Here is a 23,377-nt window from a genome sequence, read left to right on the forward strand (position 1 = left end):
TTTATTTCCCAAGGTATCATGCACTGCTGGCACAGTTATTTCGTAGCAGAGTAGGTGATCCTTCTTTCAGCTTGTCATTTTTAAAAGACCTGATTATCAGGAGATGGGGAGGGCATATGGGGGGGAGGGACGATGCACAGGTAAGATTTCCTTTACTGACTTTCAGAGGGAACTAGAAGTCTTGTTATAGAGCCTCTGTATCTGTAACAGTGATGTTATTGCACATTTCTTTCAAAACAGACATAGTAAATTTATAGAAACAATTTCTGCTCATATTTACCGAAACTGACAAAGTGCTTTCTTTGTCTGTCTTCCTTTCTTTCCAGTTTTCATTTTTTTCCCCTTGTTTTTGGGCAAGTGGAGCAGACTGTACCAAAGTTAGAGATGAGCCTGAACTGGCACCTGAGAGCAGACACCCTCCTGGGGGTTTGAGCTCAGGTCTCAGTCTCACACCATTCGAGTCTCTTTCCAAACTCCTTCTGCTCCCCCGGGAGCCAGCGCAGCTTTGGGGGTGCAGGATCAGGCTGAGCCAGAGCCTGGTCCCTCAAACCACCCTTTACTCCCCTGTGAGGGGAAACTGTGGACCAAAACCTGCACATACACATTTTGATCAGGCTCATCATTAACTGATGTGCAGAACTGGGAGCTGACAGCTCTGATTTCTGTAATTTTCCATACAATCACAGAGAATTTGAATACCTCCACACCAGCCTAAAAACGGACCTTCGGATCCCTGAGCCTCTAATATGCTTTTAATCAATGGAAGAATAATTTATGAGTTGTATATAGAGAGTGCATTCATAAACATGATGATGTATTTTATCACTGATCCAAGATGTCAATATTAGAGTCTATTTTACTTATATTTTAAGCAATTATACTTTTTTGCAGTTCACCAATGAGGATCATTTTCAAACTGCTTTACATATCCATTATAAACAAATATTTGAAGGTATCATAATTACCTTGAACTGTGCATTTCTAGGATGTAATACATATTTAGTTAGCTTGTGCCTTTAGTTTCTTAAAGTTATATTTGTATTATATGCAGGAAATGCACTTTGTATTACCTACAGCTGTGGTTTTTAATACTGCCTTGATTACTGTTGTTCTCATGTTATGCCAAAAGATGTAAGAGTGAAATGTGTTACAGGTTTGTCTCTGAAAGTAGATATGGCATTTTCCCAGGTCCTGGGTGCAGTCTAAGGTACATTTTTGAACAGCATTTCTGATGAGAATGTGGATGTGTAAAGAATGTCAGGACATTACATGACCCAGTTAGTTATGAAAGCAACAAAAAATTGCCTTCATCGTAACAGATTCAGAAACTTAATATAAATATTGTATTGACAGTGCTAAAGAAATGGCTTATTGCTGAAAAAGCACTGGAGACTGAAGTCATAGCTACATGTGGGCCAGCAGCAGTGATTCATGAGAACTAAGCAAACAAAGAGCTTTGGACCATCTTGTTCATGAACAACCTCAGAGGCAGGGAATTTTTCAGTCTCCTTTTTTTTTTCCTAGTAGTTAGATGAATTTCTCACTGTTTATTTTCATTTTCTTTTCTTCTTTTGTTATTGTTTTAAGTTTGGTTTATTTTGCACTTATAGCCTAGAGACCCAAATGAGAAAAAGAAAAATAATGGCATGGAAACTTTTACTGTTATTTAAATCAGATCATTTGATGCTAGTGTTCTGCACTGCAAACAAGGTTCTGAAAGCAGAAAAGATAAATAACTACAGTAAAGTAAAATAAAATAAAGTAATAAAATGATAAAATATACAATAAAATACCACTGTTGCACACTATCCTGTAGCAAAGTACCTACCATGAGAAATACGTGCTATATTTTTATGACAGCCAAACAAATAGTGTGTACACGTAACGTTTCCTTTGCTTTCATATTTATTTAGCAAATCTAGAACATTTCAAAAGTATAAATATATATATATATAGATATCTATGTAGAACATAGCCAAATATATATGAACTGGTCAATGTGCATCTTGACACACACACCCTCAAGCTCTTGAACGTCCTCTCGGTCTGCACTCACCAGGCTGACGTGGCCTTTCTTGGTGGCCGTGGGTGCTGCCGGGACAGCGCTGTGCCAAGGTGAGCCATGGCCATTGGTGCTGCTGGAAACCAAGAGTTCTGAAGGGGGAAGCAGTTTAGGCAGAGGAGCTCCCGTTTTAGCTGAGCAAAAGGAGAAGGGCAGATCCCTGTTTAGGGTGCTGGTTTGCTCGGGGGCTGAGGGAGGGGGTGTTGCCATGGCACTGCTCATCTGGCATGGTGACACTCAGACCAGGCTGCTGCCAACAGCCCTAAGGGTTTTCCCCATCAAATGCTGACTGTTATTTAAACCTCTCCTTGATACAAAATATTACCAGGTGGAAAGCGCCCTGACTGCCAGAGGCATCGCTTCTCGGCAGAAACTGGGAACGCTGGCGTCGGACTCGCTGTGGATTTCTCCAGGCATTTGTCACCTGCCATTATTTGTCTAAGGAAACCTGTCTGATAATTTCCAGTTTTTCCTTAGATTGCGTGGTGGACTTTAGCCTTTTAATAAGTGTTAGTATATCAGATCGTGTCCTTGACAGTATTTTACTTGTATGAACCATGATAAAACATTAAAATCTTCATACTCTTCAGGCAGAAGTGTCAATAAACAAGAAAGAGAAGCATAGCATACGATATATGTCAAAGTAACGTTCCTTTTTAGCTTTCTCATCAACAGTAAAAATGTTTACAATGTATGCCAAGATCTTCAGTTTCTGTCTAACACCAGTTAGAGGTTCTGATCTTACAGAAATTGTGTTATAATGGCCTCAGCTCGTTGCTAGGAAACAATAGATCCCAGTTTTTTTATTCCTGCTCTAACTCCTGTGCTGAATAGTGACTGGATACTGTACAGGTTTATGTTATATGGCTGCAGTTAAATGGTCTGATGCATTTTGCTCTGGGTTTCAGGCCAGAAGCATGCATTTTCTACAAGAACATCCCAGCAACACGCTGTAAATATTAAAAGTTAATATATTATGTGTCGATATTTGAAAAAGAAAGTACTTTGACTATTTCATTTTTTAAAAATAAAGGTGCAAACTGATGGCATGTGACACTGTCTTTGTTTACACCATATATTTGGGATAGTCTGGTCCTGTCAGTAAGAAGTGCTTCCATAAAGGGAAATAAGGCTTTCAGACAATATTGGTTGATTCAGAAGTTGGAGGAGGCAGGGATTTGCTAGTAAGATTTCATTTTACTTCCAATTCACCAACATTCATGCATATAGTACTGCAGGTTTCAGTGCAGGCGAAAGAACAGCCAGTTGCTCTGCACAGGTTATTGTACTTCATCAGAACAAACGTGAGAGAGGGGAAAAAAAATCTGCTAAATGCCTTTAACTCCCAAGAACTGAGTGGGTGAAGTCGTCAGTGGTGGTAGGAGATGAGGAGCAAAGTTTAAGTGCTTGCATGTTCTGTGGTGCTGCCTCGACTAGATGATGATGAACGACTGTGTGAGCACAGAAGGAAAAATAAAAAGCCCAGCAGCTCCAACAGAGAGGAGGAGACAGTGAACCAGAGGGGCAGAAGGAGTGTTTTCGGGAAAGAGAAAGGTTACCTGGTGAAAAACAGATTAGAGCAGCTGGGCTGGATAATAAGGGATGAGTCTGGAAGAGCTACGTTTGATGAGTAAGAAGGGAGCAAGGCCAAAATGGTGCTCTAGTAGAAAACCAGCCTGGGAGCCAGTATTGATTTAGTGCTGCAGGAGGTCTGTCAGGGCCGTGGCCAGGGAGAGCTTTGTGGAGGCAAAACCAGAGCTGTAGCAGGATTAGTTGCTGCAGAGGAACAGCATTGCCTTTGCTTGGGGGGGCAGGGCAGGGGACACAGACCTTGCACCGAGCTGCAAAATCAGCTGTCAGAGCTAGGGCTGTGGCAGGCAGGGAAGAGGTGGGGGATACGGGGTTCTGGGGAAGAGCTGTAGCCCAGCAGGGTGGTGGGAAAAGGAAGCAGGTGATGCAGGTATTACCTGGGAAGTCAGTGCCCACAGAATGCAGCTGCTACTCTCTAAAAAGATCTATAGCTCTTCCCACCTAGAGCTCTATGTTATTTCCATATTCTGTTCCCGTAACCGAGCGTTGACTCCTTGTCCCACAGGTACCATGAGCTGGTCCTATCTTGCTGAAACCTACAGCATTTCCAGATCCTTGGGGATCCAAAAGAACACAAACAAGCCTCTGTCAATAAGTTATATCAGAAACTAAATCAGCATTCCCTGCTTTAAACAAAAATGGCATCTTCTGGCCTGTTTTATGTAGTTGTTAGAACACCACCACAGTGCTGGAGTAACAGTCACAGCAGTCATCTTCAGCTTACTGCACCACAGAGTAGACACACTAGTTCTGACAGTCTCAGCCTTTGCTTGAAGTCAGTAGTACATTCCTATAGGAAACAGACCTTGAGCAAAGTGCTTCCCACTACGTTTAACCCCACCACCGTGCAATCATCTGCCAGGGACCTCTTTCCAAGCACAATCTTTCCTGCTCCCAAGAGAGATCAGGTAAACCAGGAGTTTAGACTCAGCAATTAGAAAGCAAAAGAGGCTCCCCCAAGAAGCCTGGAGCCAGACATGCAATCTACCAACACCCAGCAGGTCACAGAGTCATAGAATCATAGAGTTGTTTTGGTTGGAAAAGACCTTTAAGATAATCAAATCCAACCTCACACTGCCAAGCCCAGTACTAACCCATATCCCTCAGCAACTCAGCTACATGGCTTCCTCTCCTGATGCAACTTGGAGACATTTCATTTTGTCTCCTCATTCATTACTTGGAAGGAGATCAACCCCCACACCTCACTGCATCCTCACTTCAGATTGTTGTAGGGCACAATAAGATCCTCTCTGACCCTTCTCTTCTCCATTCTAAAGAACCCCAGTTCCGTCAGCAGCTCCTGACCCATCAGATAGGTCTCCAGACACTTCACCAGCTTCACTAGGCTGTTTATGTTGGTTGAAGCAAGACTCACAGTGGCACAAAGCTACGAGCCAGCCCAGCTGCATCCCCTTGCAGACAGGAGCCCAGCAGCAGCAGCATGGAAATAAAAAGATAAAGAAAAGTAGAAAAAGTCATGCAAAAATAATTTATTTTTTAAAACTAATGTGTCTCGTTTTGGGTACATAGAAAGAAAAAGCCAAGAGTGACATTCTCCAACACACTGGTTGCCCTCAGCTACTCAGTGCATTGCTTAAGCTTTCCATCATTTGTGCAAACTACAGATATTGTACATCCAGGCAGTGGGGGCCAGTTCTGCTGCGCTACAGGGCAGGCTACCTGCTGTGATGGGAAGTCGGTTAGTGGGGTCCTCACGGTGCCACTCCTGGAGTATCTTTAGGAACAGTTGGAATGACAGCCCACCAAAAGCAGACACTGTAATGGAAGCAGTTTTCCTAAGGCTCTAAAAGGGGACTTGCCTAAATCTGCATAAATGCCAACCAGAACAAAGAGTCCAAAGTTATGCAAAATCAGTAACTAAGTTTTAAATAGGAACCAATCTTGAAGTGAAAAAATACTTTGTCCTCGAGAGTGCAAAGAGGAAAATAAAAGGCATTACACTATTTACTAGTTGATACTTTTTCATCCTCTCAAAGAAAAATTCATAACATTCTGAAACTTAAAACTTCTAAATTTTGAGCTAGAAATTCTATGACATACACATTTCTGCCAATGTCACAAGAAAACTCACGGAGTTGTGTTTAACATCATATAAACTGTTCTAGAGCACGGACTAGAGGAGACATTGGAAGATATGATGTCACACAGGGAAATGTCTTCATGATGGTTGCAGGTGGAAGTCATGGCCTTCATTTCTCCCTAAGAAAAACAACCACAAAGATATGGAAGGCTAAACACAGAGAGAACACGGACAGAGCAGAAGTTCATACCTACAAGCTGAGGGCACTGGGGAAGGCAGGGATACATATTCAAAATCCATGCTCTGCTCACATTGAGAAGCCCTTTCCCTAAGGAGCTCCTGAGCACTTCAATCACATAGTAGCAAAGTGAGGGCATCCTTCTGATGACACAACCTTGCTAAGTAGCTCAGGCCAAAGATGCAAATGAGTCAAAGACCTTGATCTCCACCACCTCGGAGGGCTCTGTTGAGCCAGAGCCAAGGCTCCCTTCAGCCCATGAGTACCTGGGGTGTAGCTGGCCGTGGCGTGGTTGAGGACCGGGTGCTGCAGGGGTGTTACGATGCCTTGGTCGGGTTTCTGGAAGGCTGAAATGAGGTTGTGCACTTTCCGAAAGAGCCTCCGGTGGACCCCGGGTGCAGTCTGTGAAGGCAAAGCGTGGGAGGTGAGAGTTTCTGTTGGACTTGGGGTGCTGGCCTTGTCCTCAGAAATGCACACACATTCCAGGGAAGGAGCCAGCCCTTCACTTGGACCCCCTGATGTGCCAATAAACCAGTCAATGAGCCGTACTGCTCTCCTCCACCCTCAGGGCATCACAGCCTCCCTGCAGCAAGAGCGGTTTCCAGCAGTGTGGTGATATAAGGCTGGGAGAGGGAGGATTTCTTAATCACTACAGGAGAAACCCAGAGCCTGCAGTGCTTATAGGGCAAATTCCCAAGTAATCTTCTGGTAGTTCTGACCCTGATTTATTGCAGTCAGTGATTTAACCTCCAGCCTGGAGTTCATCGGTAAGATATTTCCACCCTGGAAATACCAGTAAGAAAGGCATTCTAGAGAGTTACCGGGCACTTACTGGGGAGGAGGAGCCCTCACACCACTAAATTCAGGCATGGACACAGCCTCTCTGCCAGCCTTTCTCTGAGTATTCAGTACTGGCTAATGCGTTCATTCATAATATGTTCATGTCTAGCTCTTGTACAAAGGCAGCAGCAAAACGTTATCTATTTAATAAAATGGGGAGTTTTTCTGTCTTTCTGCATCAGTGGCTTTTCAAACACTGTTAAATGAAACTGCATCTGCTTTTCATCAAAAATCCAATGTGTCTGTTAAATCTTTCAGGACGTTCTCATCATAACTCCTCCCCACCAAAGTCACGGGAGGACAAACATAGGTCCTGACCGTGTAGTCCCACCCGAGGGCTGCTGCTCTCACTCAACAGTTGTGGGCTAAATCCAGCACTAGCTAGAGGCTTCTGACTGACTCTGGTTCTCCCAACATTGTCCTAATCTCTCTGCCTCATCCTTGAAAGGTGATTGTCACCCAAAGTTGCTCAGAGACTAACCAGCCATAGGGAAGGAAACAGAGACAGGAAAGTACCAGCTGCTGCTGGAGCCTGTTGAGGCTTTGGAGGCATATTTTGTGGGGATAAGTTGGATTTAGGCTGCTGTTTCTAACAGCTGAGGCCAGCAAGGTCTTAACGTTTACTTAAAGGAAGGGACAGTATCGCTGGTCTGTAGCTGGCACCTTCCTAGGCAGAAGATGTGTTGTATCCTGGGCCTTCAGGACACCTACACCGTGAAACACAAATAAGAGTTACCTAAAATACACCGAGGGAAAGCACAAGACCCATACCTAGCCAGTGGAGGGTGTGGGAAAGGACATGTAGCAAGCCTATAGAACACCAGAAAAACCTCGTTGCAGATGCTGACACCTCTTGGGGCCAAAGCAGCGTTCAGCCTCACTCAGTGAATTACCCCCTGCAAGTGGAGGTTCCTGGGGGTCCTGGCATCCCTCCTGGCACACCAGTACTTGCCCTGGCACTGCCTGGATGCACTACCATCCCCATCCTGACCCAAAATCCCACCTTTTTGGGCAGTGCAAATCTATAGCGTGCTTCCAATACCTTACAGGAAGAAATGAAATAATTCTCCCTGGGTACCATTTCTAAAGGGTGACAGTGCCCAAAGGTGACCGGGATAATTATTTACTCCACGATAATGTGATTCACTTTTATGCCCCTAACTGCTTCTGAGTAATGCCCAGGATTTAGTCTTGTCTTCCAGAGCACTGCAACCACTTCTGTTTTAAAAATGGCCAAGGAATTATGCCTTTCTAGAAATATTTGTTTGTAATCAGTGTTCATTAATGTGCAAACAGAGAGTTAATCATGAATTAACATACAGAGTATATTCAAATAACAAGACCTTCATTAAAAAAATACAGGTTAGCATCCTTATTCCATCAGCCCAAATAACTGTCTGTGTTGCAAATGGTGTTTTTTCTACACTAGAACTACCAGTTTCTCATCAGATGGATGAAAACATATTTCGTATCAAGCTTTGGCTACATTATATACATTTTGCATTACTTGGAGATAATTTTAAACCACTTCTGATTGAAAATAATTTCCTTAAATATTCTGACATTAATGGTACACGGGATGGAAGGGAACTGATGGTACTTGCCAAATTATAAAGACACAATATTTTTGCCATTTAAAATGATGCAAAATAATGCACTATTGCATTATGCAACAGCTGAAATGTAATAGGGAATTAATTTATGAGTTCACGAGTGTCAGAAGTGGCACCAAGGCACCTCAGTGATAGATGCACTCGAGATCGATTACCTTCGATCAGACTATGCAGAAACAGGAATAATTTGAATATGTTTCATTAAATCAATACAAACATCAAACAAGATATAGAAATTTTCAGAAAAGAAAGGAGAAGTACACACCTCAGCACTCCAGGACCCAGTTTCTGTCTTGGACACTCTGTAGGTATAAACGTAACCCTGATGCCTGTGGGAAAAAAAGAGAAATCAACAGGTATTTCTGACTCATTCTGACTGTCAGGTTTCACAAGAGGTACCACTCTGTTATGTGGGAGTCAGTTCATCTGCTAACCTTCTCTTAAAAACAAATTCACCCATAAATGCTCTCGGAAGATGAAAAACTGAGGTGCAGATCAGAAGCAGTGTTGAGCCTAGTGGGCTGGGGTTTTTTTTGGATGAGAGGGATTGGTCTGACTGAGATCTAGTGTGGCAATATTCAGTCAGTGTAGGCTAAGTGCTGCTTTCATTCCCACCTCGGCATCTTTACTATTTTATTTTTCAGTGACCTCCTTTTACTGAGACACACCACACACACTTTCCCTGGAAAAAGAAAAGGTGTATTATTGGCAGATAGCATTACTGTACGGCAATTGATTTGAACATGTGCAGGCGTCCCCTGGAGCTATCGCATGAGTGTAATTTGTTTGGATAGCTAGACCCACAAAAGCAAGGTAAATAACTCTTGGCCTTGCCCATGCATTCTCAGTTCTCAAACACTGATAATGGAGACACATAAGAATGTGGAAACTTCCTTCTTTTGCAATCTGAGTCTTTGGATAACATTTACATACTAATAGCACAAGACACACTTGTGTTCAGAGTCAGTCTTGCTTCTCTCAGAAACCCAACACAGTGAATGATTTAAGTGTTAGATTATTGTACTGATACTCAAAAATATAAATCAGAGCAGAGCAAACTGACAGTAGTTCAGTGGGTGCAACACGAGTTTAGATGATATTGGATAAGAGATAGTATGTCATACTACATAGATACATGAATACACTATGGGATTTTAGGGACCATTCCCTATTTTAGCATCAGTTCTTATTCTTAAGAAAGCAGAAAAATACCCTATTTCTTTCTAGTTATATGTGGCATTATAGTAGTTAATTCAAAATAGCAGAAACCATGAGACACAGTTACCATATGATTGCAATTACTCACGCTCTGTGTCACGGCTCCTGGATAAATTCTTGTTAAAAAGTCATTACAGTAACCTTTGCAGAGCAGTGTCTGATATAATTTACCCAAGCAGGAAGTTGTTAACAGTTGTCACACTGCTACAGTCCCACAGAGTGGAAGCAAAACTGCCTGTCGTGGTCTGGGAGCTCTCCCTCCACCACCTGACTCCGACTGTGACTAAATACAGAGGGACAAGACACAAGGCCATTCCATCAGCTGGGGCTGCTGTGGGGATAACAATCCATGCAGCAGCTCAGACACTGTCCTCCTCCTTGTGTATGGGAATACATCTGACCACAACTTCTTCCACCTCTCTGTGTTAACCAAGGGAATGCTTTCCCCAGAGACACAGCTTTCCACTTGGCATCAGATGGACATGAAGTGGCCAGCTGTGCCCGCTTCATGGAAACCTGAGGAGGAAGACAGCGGCTGCCATCCTACTTCCTCCTCCTCAACTGCTGCAAAATCCATCAGGGATTTTGACAGGCACAGAACGGGCCATTGGGAAGAGGCCTGAGCAACCTGCTGTGGCTGGGGAAGGACTCTTTGTGCCATGGGACCGTGATTACTGATGTTTGAGGCCACAGCTCAATCCCAGCTGCTTAAAAGTACATCCCTCTGAGCCATCAGATACCCCTGAAGCGGTTCACTGTGCTTAAACTTAAAGCACATTATCATCTGCTGCTGGCTGTGAAGCCATCAGTAAACACAGCCACTCAGCCCCCATGGGAGATGGCCCGGGACCACCGCACCTGCTTCTTGAACTGCATGAAGAAAGGAGGATACCTTTTGTTAAGAGACTGGATAGCTAGATCTTTCCATCTAACTACTTTCCATTAGGATCTTAGTTTCCACATAATCAGTTACGTTCTGATCAGTACTCTCCCAGCGAACATGATCTTATCAAAACTTTCTGTTAAGCAGCAGGAACTTACTTCATTACCACTTCAAAGTGCTTTTTACCATGTGTGAGTGACATGACTTTGATGAGCCAAGTTCTCTTTACTGCTACACAGGCACAGCCTCATGTGAGGAAGGTTTTTATGATTTCAACCTCCCAATGTTAACTGAGATCAGTATGGACTGAAAGAAGATCAAGGTGTTTTTCTTAGAACAAAAAACGAAATACAAAAACTAAAATTGAATAGAACATTACCTTGTGAAGAGGAAGTAACACACATAACACCAGGCAAAAGCAAGTGGAGAAATACATTTACTGGATCTTAGTTCTCAGGAGATGAGAAATTCCCCAGCCACCATGAGGGGACGGCTGGGTATTCTGCATTTTACTGAATTCATAGCAGAAAAAACTCCTCGTGTGACACAGGCACCTATATGTGGTGTGGCCACATAGCTAAAGCCAAAACACAGCCACTCACGCCCCTGCATCCTGACTTTACCTTTACCATGTGGCCTGAGCACAGAGCTAGTCACCTGGGACCTCTCATGCAGCTTATGCTCAGAAGTCATTGCCTGGTGAGATGTAGGCCAAGTCCACTTCTCAGTGATCTTAACTCCTCTCCCTGCTGGACAAAACCAACAGGAGATGGACAGATGTCACTGAGAGAAGGATTTCAGAGAGCATTCTGACAGTGGCAGTGGCCTACCAGCATATCTTAGAGGAGGACCAGCTCTTGACACTCAGGCAAAGACCCAATGAAGTATTCTCCCATTCCTTCATATGGCCTGAGGATGGCTACAAGCCTCATTCACAACTGCAAAGCTCCTCTTTCATGCCAGTGAAGCTCAAGGGATGGGAGCAGTCATGAATTAACAGCTTGGTGAATGAGGCCCTATAAATTTTTGATCAAAGGGAAAACATTTAAAAATGTTGATGAAGGGAAGCAAGAAAAAGTCATTGCTGCAAAGACAATATTGGAGAGCACTTATAAAAGACTGGTTTGGTCACCACGGATGATATTTTTGTCATCTCATTTACTTTTTCATCTCCATAACAAAGGATGTGTTATACCAGCTGGGAACTGCATCAGCACTGTCTCTGTTGCAAACCATTGCTGAGAAAACTTTATCAAAGGAAAATCTGGAAAAAGTTGCTATTACAGGAAACAGTCCACTTTATATTATAGAATTCTTTCTTTATAGCTAGATAATTCCTCCCAAAGAGCTACAAAGGCATCATTCACAGATGACATACTGAGACAGCATCTGTCTACCTGTCCTCTCCACTCCTCCTTTTCAACTGTGATCAGTCTTGTTAGAGCTGCATTTACTTTAACAGGTGAATAATGACAATCTTCTGCACCATTGAAATAGCCAGAGGACATTAGCCACATTCTGCAGATAAAAATCCACTGTGACATTTCAGCTGCATGGTAGATTTTAAAATCATTTCCAAATGTTTTGTATCTCAGTTGGGAAATTTTATTAAACTAATTTGTATTCATTTCCGAGTCCAAAATGGAACAAATGTAAAGAGAGAAAGACTGGGAGAGGAGAAAGCCGTGTAAGCAATAAACCCCCATAATTTTCTTCCTCTTTACATAGCTTTCTCTTCTGATGCCATTGCACTATAGCAATCAGCTTTTCTTACCTGGTATATTTGCATCCTGACTTTACCTTACAATTACACTTTACAATATTAAGAACCAGACAGAGGTGTGGCCTACAAAGAGTGGTCCTGAGCATTATATACTGACCATACTCTCTTTCTTATAAAGCTGCTACATTTCAGCCTTTCAGACTGATATTTTCTTTCTTAGGTGTTTGCATCAACCTTATTTAGGGTTGGAGAATGCAGAAGTGCCAGAAAAGGGGACATTAAGAAAAACAAGTAAGGAAGCAGATATACAGAGGTGAAGCATGAAGGGGCTTGTAACTGGAGGAAGATTAAAATGATGGAGGGGGGGAAAGCCAGGAACAGAACACAAGTTGTTTGGAAGCAGATGTATGAAACAAGGAAGGAGCACTCAGCAGTGCAAACAAAGCCAGTAGACTCTACAGAGTAACACTGAGTAGTCTCAAAATCCATTCCTATGCCCGTCACACTGGGAAACCGAAGCTAAAGGGCACTGCAGACCTGAGCCTCCTGTGTCATAGTTTCTCTCATGTGAAATGGAGTTAGCTCTTCATCTCACAAACAGATAATGCTCAGAAATACTATGAAGATGATAACTGCTAATGCTGTGGGAATGAGTACTAGTAATGCTCTGGGGATGAGTACTACAGGAGAGCTCTTGGGGTACTCCCTACTTTCAGAGTGGGTGCCGGGGCACTCAGCGAAGAACATAATGAACATCAGAGGTCAGGTTGCAGTCACTTCTGCTTTACCTGGAGGTGTTTGAGGCAGGTCGTGGATCAGCTCCTCAGCATCCACTTGGAGAGACCAAGCTCAGGCAGCATGTCAGTGGGCAACCCTTGCCTAGAAATATGGGTCATGCCATGGGTGCCACAGTGACTACGGGGGTGGGTGGAAGATGATGGCTACCACAGAGTAAAAAACTCATGAGGTCAGGGGAAGCCACAGCTGTGCCTGGAAGCCTGTGTGTCCAGCATGTGTGCTCATCACATTGTCTCCTGCCTTGGGTACCCCTGAGCTGCATGGTCTACCTCATGTGACAGAAGTGAGAGCTGCCCAAACAATGGGATGGTCAATCCAACCATCTCCTTAAACTTCTCTCTTTCTTTTTCCTTTCCGATTGTTATATTTCTGCTTGGTTTATTAATCACGGAAAGGCCAAAAAGTCCTGCTATTTAATGGGGGAGAAAATTCTATTTAAGTTTACAGCTGTTCACTCTGTCCTGGAATCTGCATTTTCTGGTTGACAAGCAGCCTGGTTCCTGCCTTATTTAAGTCTCAGACATACAATCAAGGCACAGCAACTTAGCAATTACCACCCATTGGCTAACCGAAGCTGAAGAAATAGCATTCACATTGAGATGATGTGCAAGATACAAGCTGTGTGTCAGCAAGAAGGAATAAAATAGTTTAAAATAGTGTTTACAACATTTGAAAAGCACAACAGTTACTGTAGCTTAACTCACAGCAGAACTCTACACACATTCACTAGAGCTTACACTTCTGTCACTGATTCCCCCTACCAACACTTCTTGTGGCAAACATTTACTCATGAGACTGAATCAGTAAGTAGTACTAGCCTGCTGTAATGCTGCAGCATTATAAAGCAAATGCATTACCTCGATTTTCTCTTCTGAAGTTAACAGAAGTTTGAAAGAGCAAGTCAGACCTTGTGAAATGTCTTTGAATTTATGCACGGATTTCTGTGGAGGACTGTCAGCACCTTCACCACCTGAACAGTCCTAACCAGCAGTAGAAATGCCTTTGACATACCTGAAGAGCAAATGTGAAGCCTTTCTGAGCAGGGTTTATGTTGGTCTGGTACAAGGTAGACATGGCACAGGCTGCCCAGGGAGGTGGTGGAGTTGCTATCCCTGGACATGTTAGATTAATAGGTGATGTGTTGAGGGACATAGTTTAGTAGTGGGCTTGCCAGTGTGAAGTTAGGTCTTTTCCAACCAAACAGTTCTTTGATTCTATAATAAGGTGGTGCCAGTTAAAAGCAATGCCTCAAAGAAAAATTTCTTCACATATACAAATCAAATGAGAATGCATTCAAATCTAAGATGCTAAACAGAAAGATATTACTTTACAGTGATCCAGTTACTAAGCTTCATGAATTACTATGTCCTGCAGAAACAGTACCTCACAAAGGCAAAAACTCTTGAAATAACGCTGTCTGGTATAATTTCTTTCACCACTTTAGGCAAAACTCACAAGAACCACAACAGATAAAACATTGTCAACAGCCCTGTAAATGTTGCTGCTGCATATTTCTGCAAACATCTCTCGGTTTTTCTGGGAGTGATTCAGTGCAGCTCATTCTCACATTTCCTGTTTCTCTCGGAGCAGGGTAGGCATGGTTTGCCCATAAAATCCCTGAACCTGAAAATATTGCTTCAACTAAATCCTCAAAACTCGAGCCTTACAAAACCAGGGTAGGGCTAATCTAGGAACTGTTATTGAATGATGGTACCTGGTCTGCCACTTACAGATGTGCTAGTGTAGCAATTACCCACTGCTCAGGCTGTCTACCTTTCTAAAATCTATCCAAGAAAAGTCCTTGGAATATCTGAAGGCCATTAGCCACGTTTTCCTCAACCAAAGATGAAGCTCACTCTGATTCCCAGGGAGATGAAATACTCTCCTCAGCAGAATTTACCGTTGTGCTGTAAGCTGAGTGTGTCATGTTTACAACAGTAACCTCGAATTGAGAGGCTCCTCCTCAGAGAGCAGCTTTTGTTCCAAGATACATTTTAAATTATGATGATGATTATGGGCAGTGATACAATAAATGCAATTATTCTGCCATTTCTATCAAACATATTGCATGAGAAACAAAGGAAATACTAAACTGAAGCTGGCTTGTGATCCTGCATTGCACCTTGCCACTGTACAGCTGATCCATCTGCTGCATCAGAAAGTTTCAGCACATTGCCCAAACTTGTGTACTGTGGTTACAGTGACAGAAAAGAATAGCATGTGTAAAATCTGATAGGGCTGCAGCCTGTCCCTGTTGCCATTACTGTTGCTTCAAAAGCTCTAAACAGCTTTCTGTTCCAGCTTTTGATTATATTCCACAAATTGAATGCAGAGCTGTATGTGAATGGCTGGTTCCAAATAAATGATCTGAATGTGCACTTTGACAAGAATGTCATGTTTAGCTTAAAGGTCTGAAACAACTACTAACAATCCAAGTATTTTCAAGTATATGAATTTTAAGACCCAAACTACAATGCTTTATCTTTGCCAACACAGGCATGAGCTGCTAGTTTCTGTGTGTGTGCTCATATATCTGTAAAGGAAAGCGGTGCTTTTGGCACTCTCAGTCATTTTATTTATGTATTTTTCAGGCACAGTTTTTAAGAGGCTGCTTCTCAAACTAGTGAGCATGCTGGTGGCCTGTGTCCCCCATTGACTTCATTAGGAGCTGCATGCACATAGGATTTCTGATGGTGCTAAAAAAGTCAAAGGGGGTATTGAGTAGAGAGGAAGCCGTACTAGTAAAGAAAGCTCCCTGGAACAATCATGTTCTGCTACTAAAACCCTGGTGGTACTGCATGTTGTGTCTAACAAGTTTACAGGTAAAAATGCATTTGTTTTTTAAATCCTATGTACTTCTTGTAGCCCAGTTTTCAGGAACAGCAAAAATCTTATACATAACCCTAAAAAATTTCCAGGTAAACACTGTGCTCCTCTATTCATACATTCAAAACATGATGAACAAAGATCCTTAAAGTAGCTCATATCAATTTAATCATGGTATTCATACAATGAAGATCTTAGGAACAGCTGGTATTTCAAAACTTTGCCAAAATCTGCAGGCAGCACCTCTGTACGAGCCCCAAGGGACACTGTTGCAAATCAAAACCTTTCTACTCTTCCATGCACAGCTTAATTGTGGTCTTAATATATTTATGCAAGTGCTTTGCCACAGCCACACCAAAACCCCTTCTCTCTTTGAAGGCTGGCAGACCTTGACTTTGGACAGCAGAAAACAGTATTCAAAGAAGATAAGACAACACTTCAGGAGAAACAAAGAAGAGAGAAAGCAGAGTTTTCTAGCCAACTGCTCCAACAAGAGTGTTGTCTGTCGCAGTTACCCGTCTCTGTAGGTCAGGTTTTATGCTACTACCTGTCTCTTTTATGCTTGCCCTATAAAAATCAGTGTCAGTCGCAAGGGATTCATGAAGTCTTTGACTCTTCTCCTTTTTAAAGGTCAGGGCTCCACTTTTTAATTGGAGAAGCAAAAGGCGAATGAGCCTGACCGTGAACACTCCTGCCCTTACTACGTGCTTCAGGAGGTTCAAATGCTGCCAAAATATGTTAGAGCTTTTTGGGGTGCCCAGGAGGGAGGCTGCAGTGGTGGCATTACAGACCTGCACGGTTTCTTAGAAAGAAGAGGCAGTGTTTGAGCCTAAGCAATGCTGTGGCAATCGCAGGACTTACTCCTAAATGTAGAGCTGGAAGTGCAGAGCCTGTGTGAGTACAAGCTGGTGACAGTATTTTCATCCAAATATTTGCTTAATGACTTTTTTTAGGTTTCTCTTGTCCTCATCAGAACCATGTCTTGTAATTTCAACAACTCCCTTCTTCTACCACGGTGAAAAAATTAAACAACTCTAAGCAGGCTGGTGTCTGGAGAGCTGAGGGGGTTAGTTGTGTTTTGTTTTACTTCTCCAGGGAAGTGCAGGGAGAAGGGAAATAAGACAGGCTGAACACGTTTTGATTTTGGAAAACTGAACTGTTTGTCTCCTTTTCTAAGAGCAATACAAATCCTGTTGGCAGCACGAAAGACTTTCACTTCTGTTAGAAATTATCATTACAAAGATGGAAATGTTTTTGTTTAGCTCTGACACTGATCTAATGGCTGACCAGCTCTGGTTCTCATCTGCTCATATTAAAGACCACTTCAATATTTCCAATAAACACATACTTTGCCTAATCTTGATATACCTGGTATTCCTAGAATGACCCTCAGCATGGATTCTGAACCAAAATGTACATTTCTGTATAGCTTTGTTATTACTCTGATTTTCTTTAACAGTGAATACAGCAACTGCATGTTTCCTTCAGTTTTCACCAAAGCTCTCATGCACATACATGCTTCCCACCCATTTTATCTCCATGCATAATACCCAGACTGAAATTTGGGGGCACTGAGTCTATTGGTCTACTTTGCTAAAGCCAGGCTTAGCATCCCCCATTGCATACATACCTACATCTCTCACGCCTTCCCTGCTTGCTCCTCCAATCTCTCCACTAAAGTGCTACTGCTTTGGTAAACTTTTGCCTGTCAAGGCACTTCTCTAGTTTATGGCTCACATTTCTTTAAACTGTCATTGCTATCTTCAGTGGGAGACCATTCCCTGATATCTTTACGATAAATGTCTCCAAAGTTATTATGTGATACGTTGTTTACTGTATCTACTGCTTCTTACATAATGCTCTGAATTGAAATATTAAGAAGTATTGGAACCAAGGTTTAGCTCTAGCTTTTTTCAGCAACCTTTCTATTTCTATTTATATTGGCTTATGTTCATCATAACATTTTTCATTTAATTTTTCATCTGGATTTACCCAAGATGCTATCAAAAATTTCCCTTATAAAAAAATGTATTGAGTATCTATATTCTATAAGAAGACTGCATAACATTCACTGGCAATACTTGTTACTTTTACTCCTTGGCTTCTCATATATATGTTTGAATGCAACATGATTCTATGATAACACAGAGACATAAGTGGCCCATAACTTCCAGAAACAATTAGGTAGGTTTCTGTCTCTTACTGAAGGCTCTTTTCTTTTCCTCTAAAGATTATAGACATTCACAGTTAGCAGTGTCCTTCCCATCTTCATTTTACATACTTTATTTCATCCATGAAGTTTCTTCCAAAGGATGTAAATTACCACTAATATAGCAAAAAGTCCCAACTGATTGTGTGCAGATGAAAGACCTTATTACATATCTACACCCTGATTTAGACTAATGGTGGACTAAATATAGGATTCTCAGTTTCATTGTAACACTGTGCCTGATCCTTTCCCTAATGCTTTAGTGTTCCTCCTGCACTGAATGACTTCTGTTAAGGAGATATATCACCATTTCCTCTGATGGTTATTTAAAAAAGATTCTGCTTTTATTGCCTATCCCCATCACAGGAATCATAGCACTCCTTACCTCTTGCTATGTCGACTCCATTTTCATTTAACTCAAGATGCTTCTTATTTCCCACTTCTCAGCTAGCTGTTAAGGTATTTGCTAGCAGTAATACCTATCTCAGTTCACATTCTGCTTTCGTGAGAGGAGAAAAAATGCATCTTTTGCCACAAAGGTCTTCCCTGAAAAGAAGTTTGTGTATTTCTGGATTGCCCATAACCTTCTTGCTTGTCTCCATTTACTGGTCTACAACAGGAGAATAATAATATAATAATTTGCTATAGTAGCTAGCAACAGGACAAGGGGTGATGGGATGAAGCTGGAACACAAAAAGTTCCACTTAAAAGCTCTTTCAGTGTGACGGTGAGGGAGCCCTGGCACAGGCTGCCCAGAGGGGTTGTGGAGGCTCCTTCCTTGGAGGGCTTCAAGACCCACCTGGACGTGTTCCTATGTGATATGATCTTGATGAACCTCCTTCTGCAGGGGGGTTGGACTGGATGATCTCTAAAGGTCCCTTCCAACCCCTACCATTCCATGATTCTATGAATAATACTCAGCGAGGACTTAATTACACACTGTTGAAAATGTATTAAAGATATTTGGTGAAAGCTTGACTTAGGACTCCTCCTCTTTTTTTTTGTTTTTTGCCAGGTACCTAAGTGCCCTCTGTTAGCTGGCCCTGAAAAGTTTTCCTCTTATAGTCCTTTTCCTACTGAAGTAAGGCACAAGTGTCTCTCTAGCTTTGGTAGACACATCCTTGTTCTTTTGATGCACGGGTAATTCATTGCACAGCGTTATCTCTCAGGACTTCTAATACTTCTGCTTTTGCCAAAAGTAGAGTAATTCAATTGCCTTATTAAAATGAGGTCCTATGACTGTGAAGCTCCCCAGATATCTCAGGGACACCTCCCTACCCTCAGTTTGAGAGATGATCCCATTAGATCTTTCCTCTTTTACCCTGTTTGATGAAACGTTACAGCTCTACTTTGTTATACATCAGTATTTTGTGTACTTTATAGGTGGTTCACTCCAAGCCCAACAGCTTATGGGCATAAAGCTTGACCAAAAGCATGCTGAAACAAAGGCATATTCTGGATGGCAGCAACCAACGACAGGGGATGTGAGGGATGTTACTGAGAACACCCGTGAGTGCGTTAGAGAAGCAGAAGACAGAAAGCAGAAAGTAAGAGTGTTATCCAGCACAGAGGCAGCTCACTTTATCCCAAGTCAAGTTTTCTGGCTTTTTTCCATGACACCTCACCCATCCTTCCTATCTGCTTCAGGCCTCCTTTCTCTTTTTGTTTTATACCAGTAGAAAGTATGGGCTCTACAGGGCAAAATCTGTTCCTCTTAGCTGTGCAAAGAATCCGACACCTCTTAAGCACCCTTCTGTCTTAAGTCACGGTGAAGGAGCCAAAAGCCTCACCCGTGTCTGCAAACAGTAATACCAGGCCACATGTTGCCAGTTACGTGGGGACACCCCAGACTGTGGATGTGAAAGCTGGAAATCACTTGCCACTCGAGCACTCCTTCCCGGCACCCCATCCCAGCCCCGCTGCCCCCGGCTATCCCGCACGCAGCCTCGGCCACACTCACAGCACACACAGGCAGTAGACTCCTGGGATGGTCTCGCTGTCCCGCAGCAGGTAGCTGCCATCCATGCCCGCGGCCAGCAGCAGCTTCTCCCCAGCCTCCCGAGAGATTCTGCCGTGGTAGGTGGGCAGCGTGTCCATGCCGGCGCCTCTCCCGCTGCAGGCAGCTCACCGCACCGGCTCCGACTGCTCCTCAGCCCTGTGCTCCCCGCAGCATCTCCGTCTCAGATGTAAACAGGATGTGTTCACACCTCTGAAGCCTTCGCACAGTGCAAGACAGTGCTGAGGGAAGAATGAGGAACAAGCACCACTTTTTTGTGGGTTTTTTTTTCCTTTGCCCTCTTTTGTTTTCCTTTCCCGCAGGCTGTGGCATCCTCATGGCATCACGGTTCGTACACAGAGGTGACATCTCACAGCCCACTCTTGCCCACACGGCTCCCCACTCAACAGGGACATGACATGGTGCGCTACATGATGGCCACAGGGCTGATGGCTGCTCTGGGCCAGGGCAGAGAGGCCAGAATCGTGGCACCACTGTCAGCAGTTGCTGTCAGGTCCTTGTCTCCTCTGGCATTAACCCAGATGGGGACAAAGAGGGCAAAGCAAGAGCCCAAAGGCCCTCTGCAAAGCAGGGACTGCTTTTTAGCATCTTAATTTTTGATCCCCAGGGGTAAGGAAGCAACTCGACCTTGTTGTCCCATCCCACCAGGCCCACAGACACCAGACCTTGCCTGCTTTACATCATGAGTGCTTATTTAAATAGGTTTTGGTGATGTTTAATCACTGTTATCATCAAAGGTGCTTTTGATTTCTGCTTGGAGACAGGCAACAGCCTTGGTGCAGTTAAGGAGGCCCCTCACATCCTTTCTGACACCATCAGTGCTGCTGCCACCTTCATGTGGTGTGAGAGCAGGCAGCCAAAATCTAGGCACATGACTGAAAGAGCCGTTTGTCTCCCCTGCTGTGGTCAGACATTTCATACGTACACTTGTCACTTGAAAGCTCCCATATGCACATGCTTGCTCAGCTGATCTGTTTGCAAACAAGGTAGAAATGTGCTTTTATACCTCCACAAATATTTCGACCCGTGGAATGACTGAGCACGTTCCCTGGCACTGAGCATCCGTTTCCACAGGGTTCCTTTTGGGCACTGGGTCGCTGCACTCCCCGGATGAGCCACATCTCACACCTGTATGAATGAGTAATAACTCACTAAAATACAGCAATAAGTACTGGTCATGCTTATGATTGATTCATTTTAAATTGAGCTTGCTGGCAGGACAGAGCTGAATGAAACCATCTCAGGTGTTCACAGAATGCTGTGTTCTGGTTGAAGTTAAGGATGGGTGAAAAAATAGCTCTCTAGATAAACACGTTTCAGGAACAAAAATTAGATTAAAACCCACCAAAAATTTGGGCTGCTCCTTTTAAGATTCAGTCAATCAAAGTGTTTTCTCTTGATCATTTCACAGTGAGTGTCTCTCAGAGCAGCTTTCAGAGGCACCATGAGCTCCTTGCTCCACAGGGATTCCCCAGCGAGCAGCTGCCTCCCTGCCTGGGACCTCAGGGGCTGAGAAAACTGCAGGAAATCTCAGCTGAAGAGGGATTGAAAACTCCCAGCACCATGTTTATGACTTTTCTATCTTGTTATGCAGGTGTTCATTACCCTGTTTATGTGGACCTGGGGACTCAGATATATTGCTCAGTTTTTTAAACCAGTTGTTAAAGTATTTGCACAAAAAGGTAGAGCTGCTGCCTACTGCAAATGTGATTAATGTGGATGATGACAAGGTGTAAGCAAAGCACGGTTCCCTCGTAAAGCTGCTGCCTATTTCTTCTCCTTTTCCAAACTACCTGTACTCTTAGGGATTTCATCTCTCTTTCCTGTTTCTTAACCTATTCTCAATATTAATAGCTGATTGCAAAAAACATATATGTGTAGTGTGCAGGAGAGGAAAACCAAACAGAATCGTCCAGGTCTGTAGATCTCATTGCTTCACTCACCAGATTTCAACCAGGCAGAAAATCAGAAAGCTCTTGACTATGAGATGCTGTCTTCATAAGGGAGTCACCATGCTACCAGGCCAGCCTGTATACTCCCAGCACTTTGATTAGGCAGTAACTATTACTGTGAAAGAGTTGTAAACACCCAATTTTGCTTTTGTGGGTAAGGAACCCATAAAACACCAGCTACTGAAACCCAAAGCCCTGGCTTCCACACAAATCCCTTTACAGTCACATTGACTAGGGGATGCACGGCCTTTAAGACGTAATAGAAAAGCTGGCTTTTGGAACAAGAGCAGCTAGGTAAGCATTGAGGCACCAAGCAGGATAAACCAAAACAAGGGACATAGGTGCTTCCTGGGCTGAGCAGAGAGCAATCATCTCCTAGCGCAGCTCTGCACCAAAACAACGAAGCTGGAGAAATCCTCCCTTTTCCTAAACAAGCCATCTTCCCTGCAGCCCTGCATTGTTGGCACCCAGTCAGACTCACACCAACTGCTCCAGTTTTTATTCACTTAATCCTAAAGTGTTGATTGCCACCCTGTTTTGTACTGTTGGATATGCACAGCAGGGCTGAGAAAGCAAACTACAACATAAAGCAGAAGGCTCAGGAGAGTAGGAGAAACAAGAGAGAATCAAGCCTCAAATGGATGCTGCTCTTGTTTGGATTTAGTCCCCATTGCCTTCCACTTCCAATGATAACTTCTTAAAGCATCCTGAGCTTTGCCCCATAGGGTGCTGGATCCTTCTCTTGTTTTGTTTGGAGAGCATTCAGCATATCATGGACACCACAGCTTTGTGCCCTCCCCAAATCAGTCCAGCTAGCAATCCCTGCAGTATAATATAGAAAAAATATCAAAAAAATACATGAAGGAAAGGAAGGACTTAAAAGCATTCTGAAATATTTGGTCATGAAAAACAGGCTTGGAAAGACAGGTCTGCATAGGCCTCTTGGGTCATCAACTCTATTTCCCTGCTATCTTAGCTAAACACGTCGCATAATCCCTTTCAGAAATTCATTACACTCAATATTAAAAGGAGCGTGGGGTTTTTTATTGTTGTTGTTTCCACTGTTTTCATTGGAAAGCAATTGCAGAACATAGTTATTCTGTTGTTTGGAAACCTGCTTCCAATTTCCATCCTAAATTTATTCATGACCAATTTATACTCATCTGTTCTCGCGCCAATGTTGTCCTTTCGTTTAAATAGATGTTTGCTTTTCCCGGAGCTTATGCCCATGAGGTATTTATAGCAGCCTCTCTCAGCCTTAATTTTGCCAAGTTCCTCTTGCAATTAAGGCTCTCCCTTCCCATGGTCACTCTAATCGTCTTCTTCGGCAGCTTCCCGAGAGTGAAGTGAATCATTTGTGAATAGCG

General features: G+C 43.1%; 1 protein-coding gene across 1 annotated transcript; it reads right to left on the reverse strand.

Annotated features, from left to right (window-relative positions):
* Positions 1-5,698: 5,698 nt before the first annotated feature.
* On the reverse strand, positions 5,699-20,206 carry SH2D1A (SH2 domain containing 1A). Its single transcript, XM_062006881.1, has 4 exons — positions 20,002-20,206; positions 8,650-8,713; positions 6,198-6,333; positions 5,699-5,872 (listed from the first exon to the last, which is right to left on the reverse strand). Exons 1-4 carry the CDS (start codon positions 20,136-20,138, stop codon positions 5,832-5,834), a joined length of 378 nt encoding a protein of 125 aa, XP_061862865.1. The 5' UTR covers positions 20,139-20,206; the 3' UTR covers positions 5,699-5,831.
* Positions 20,207-23,377: the final 3,171 nt, after the last annotated feature.

Source organism: Colius striatus, chromosome 13, assembly GCF_028858725.1.
Source record: "Colius striatus isolate bColStr4 chromosome 13, bColStr4.1.hap1, whole genome shotgun sequence".
Classification (NCBI taxonomy): Eukaryota; Metazoa; Chordata; class Aves; order Coliiformes; family Coliidae; genus Colius; species Colius striatus.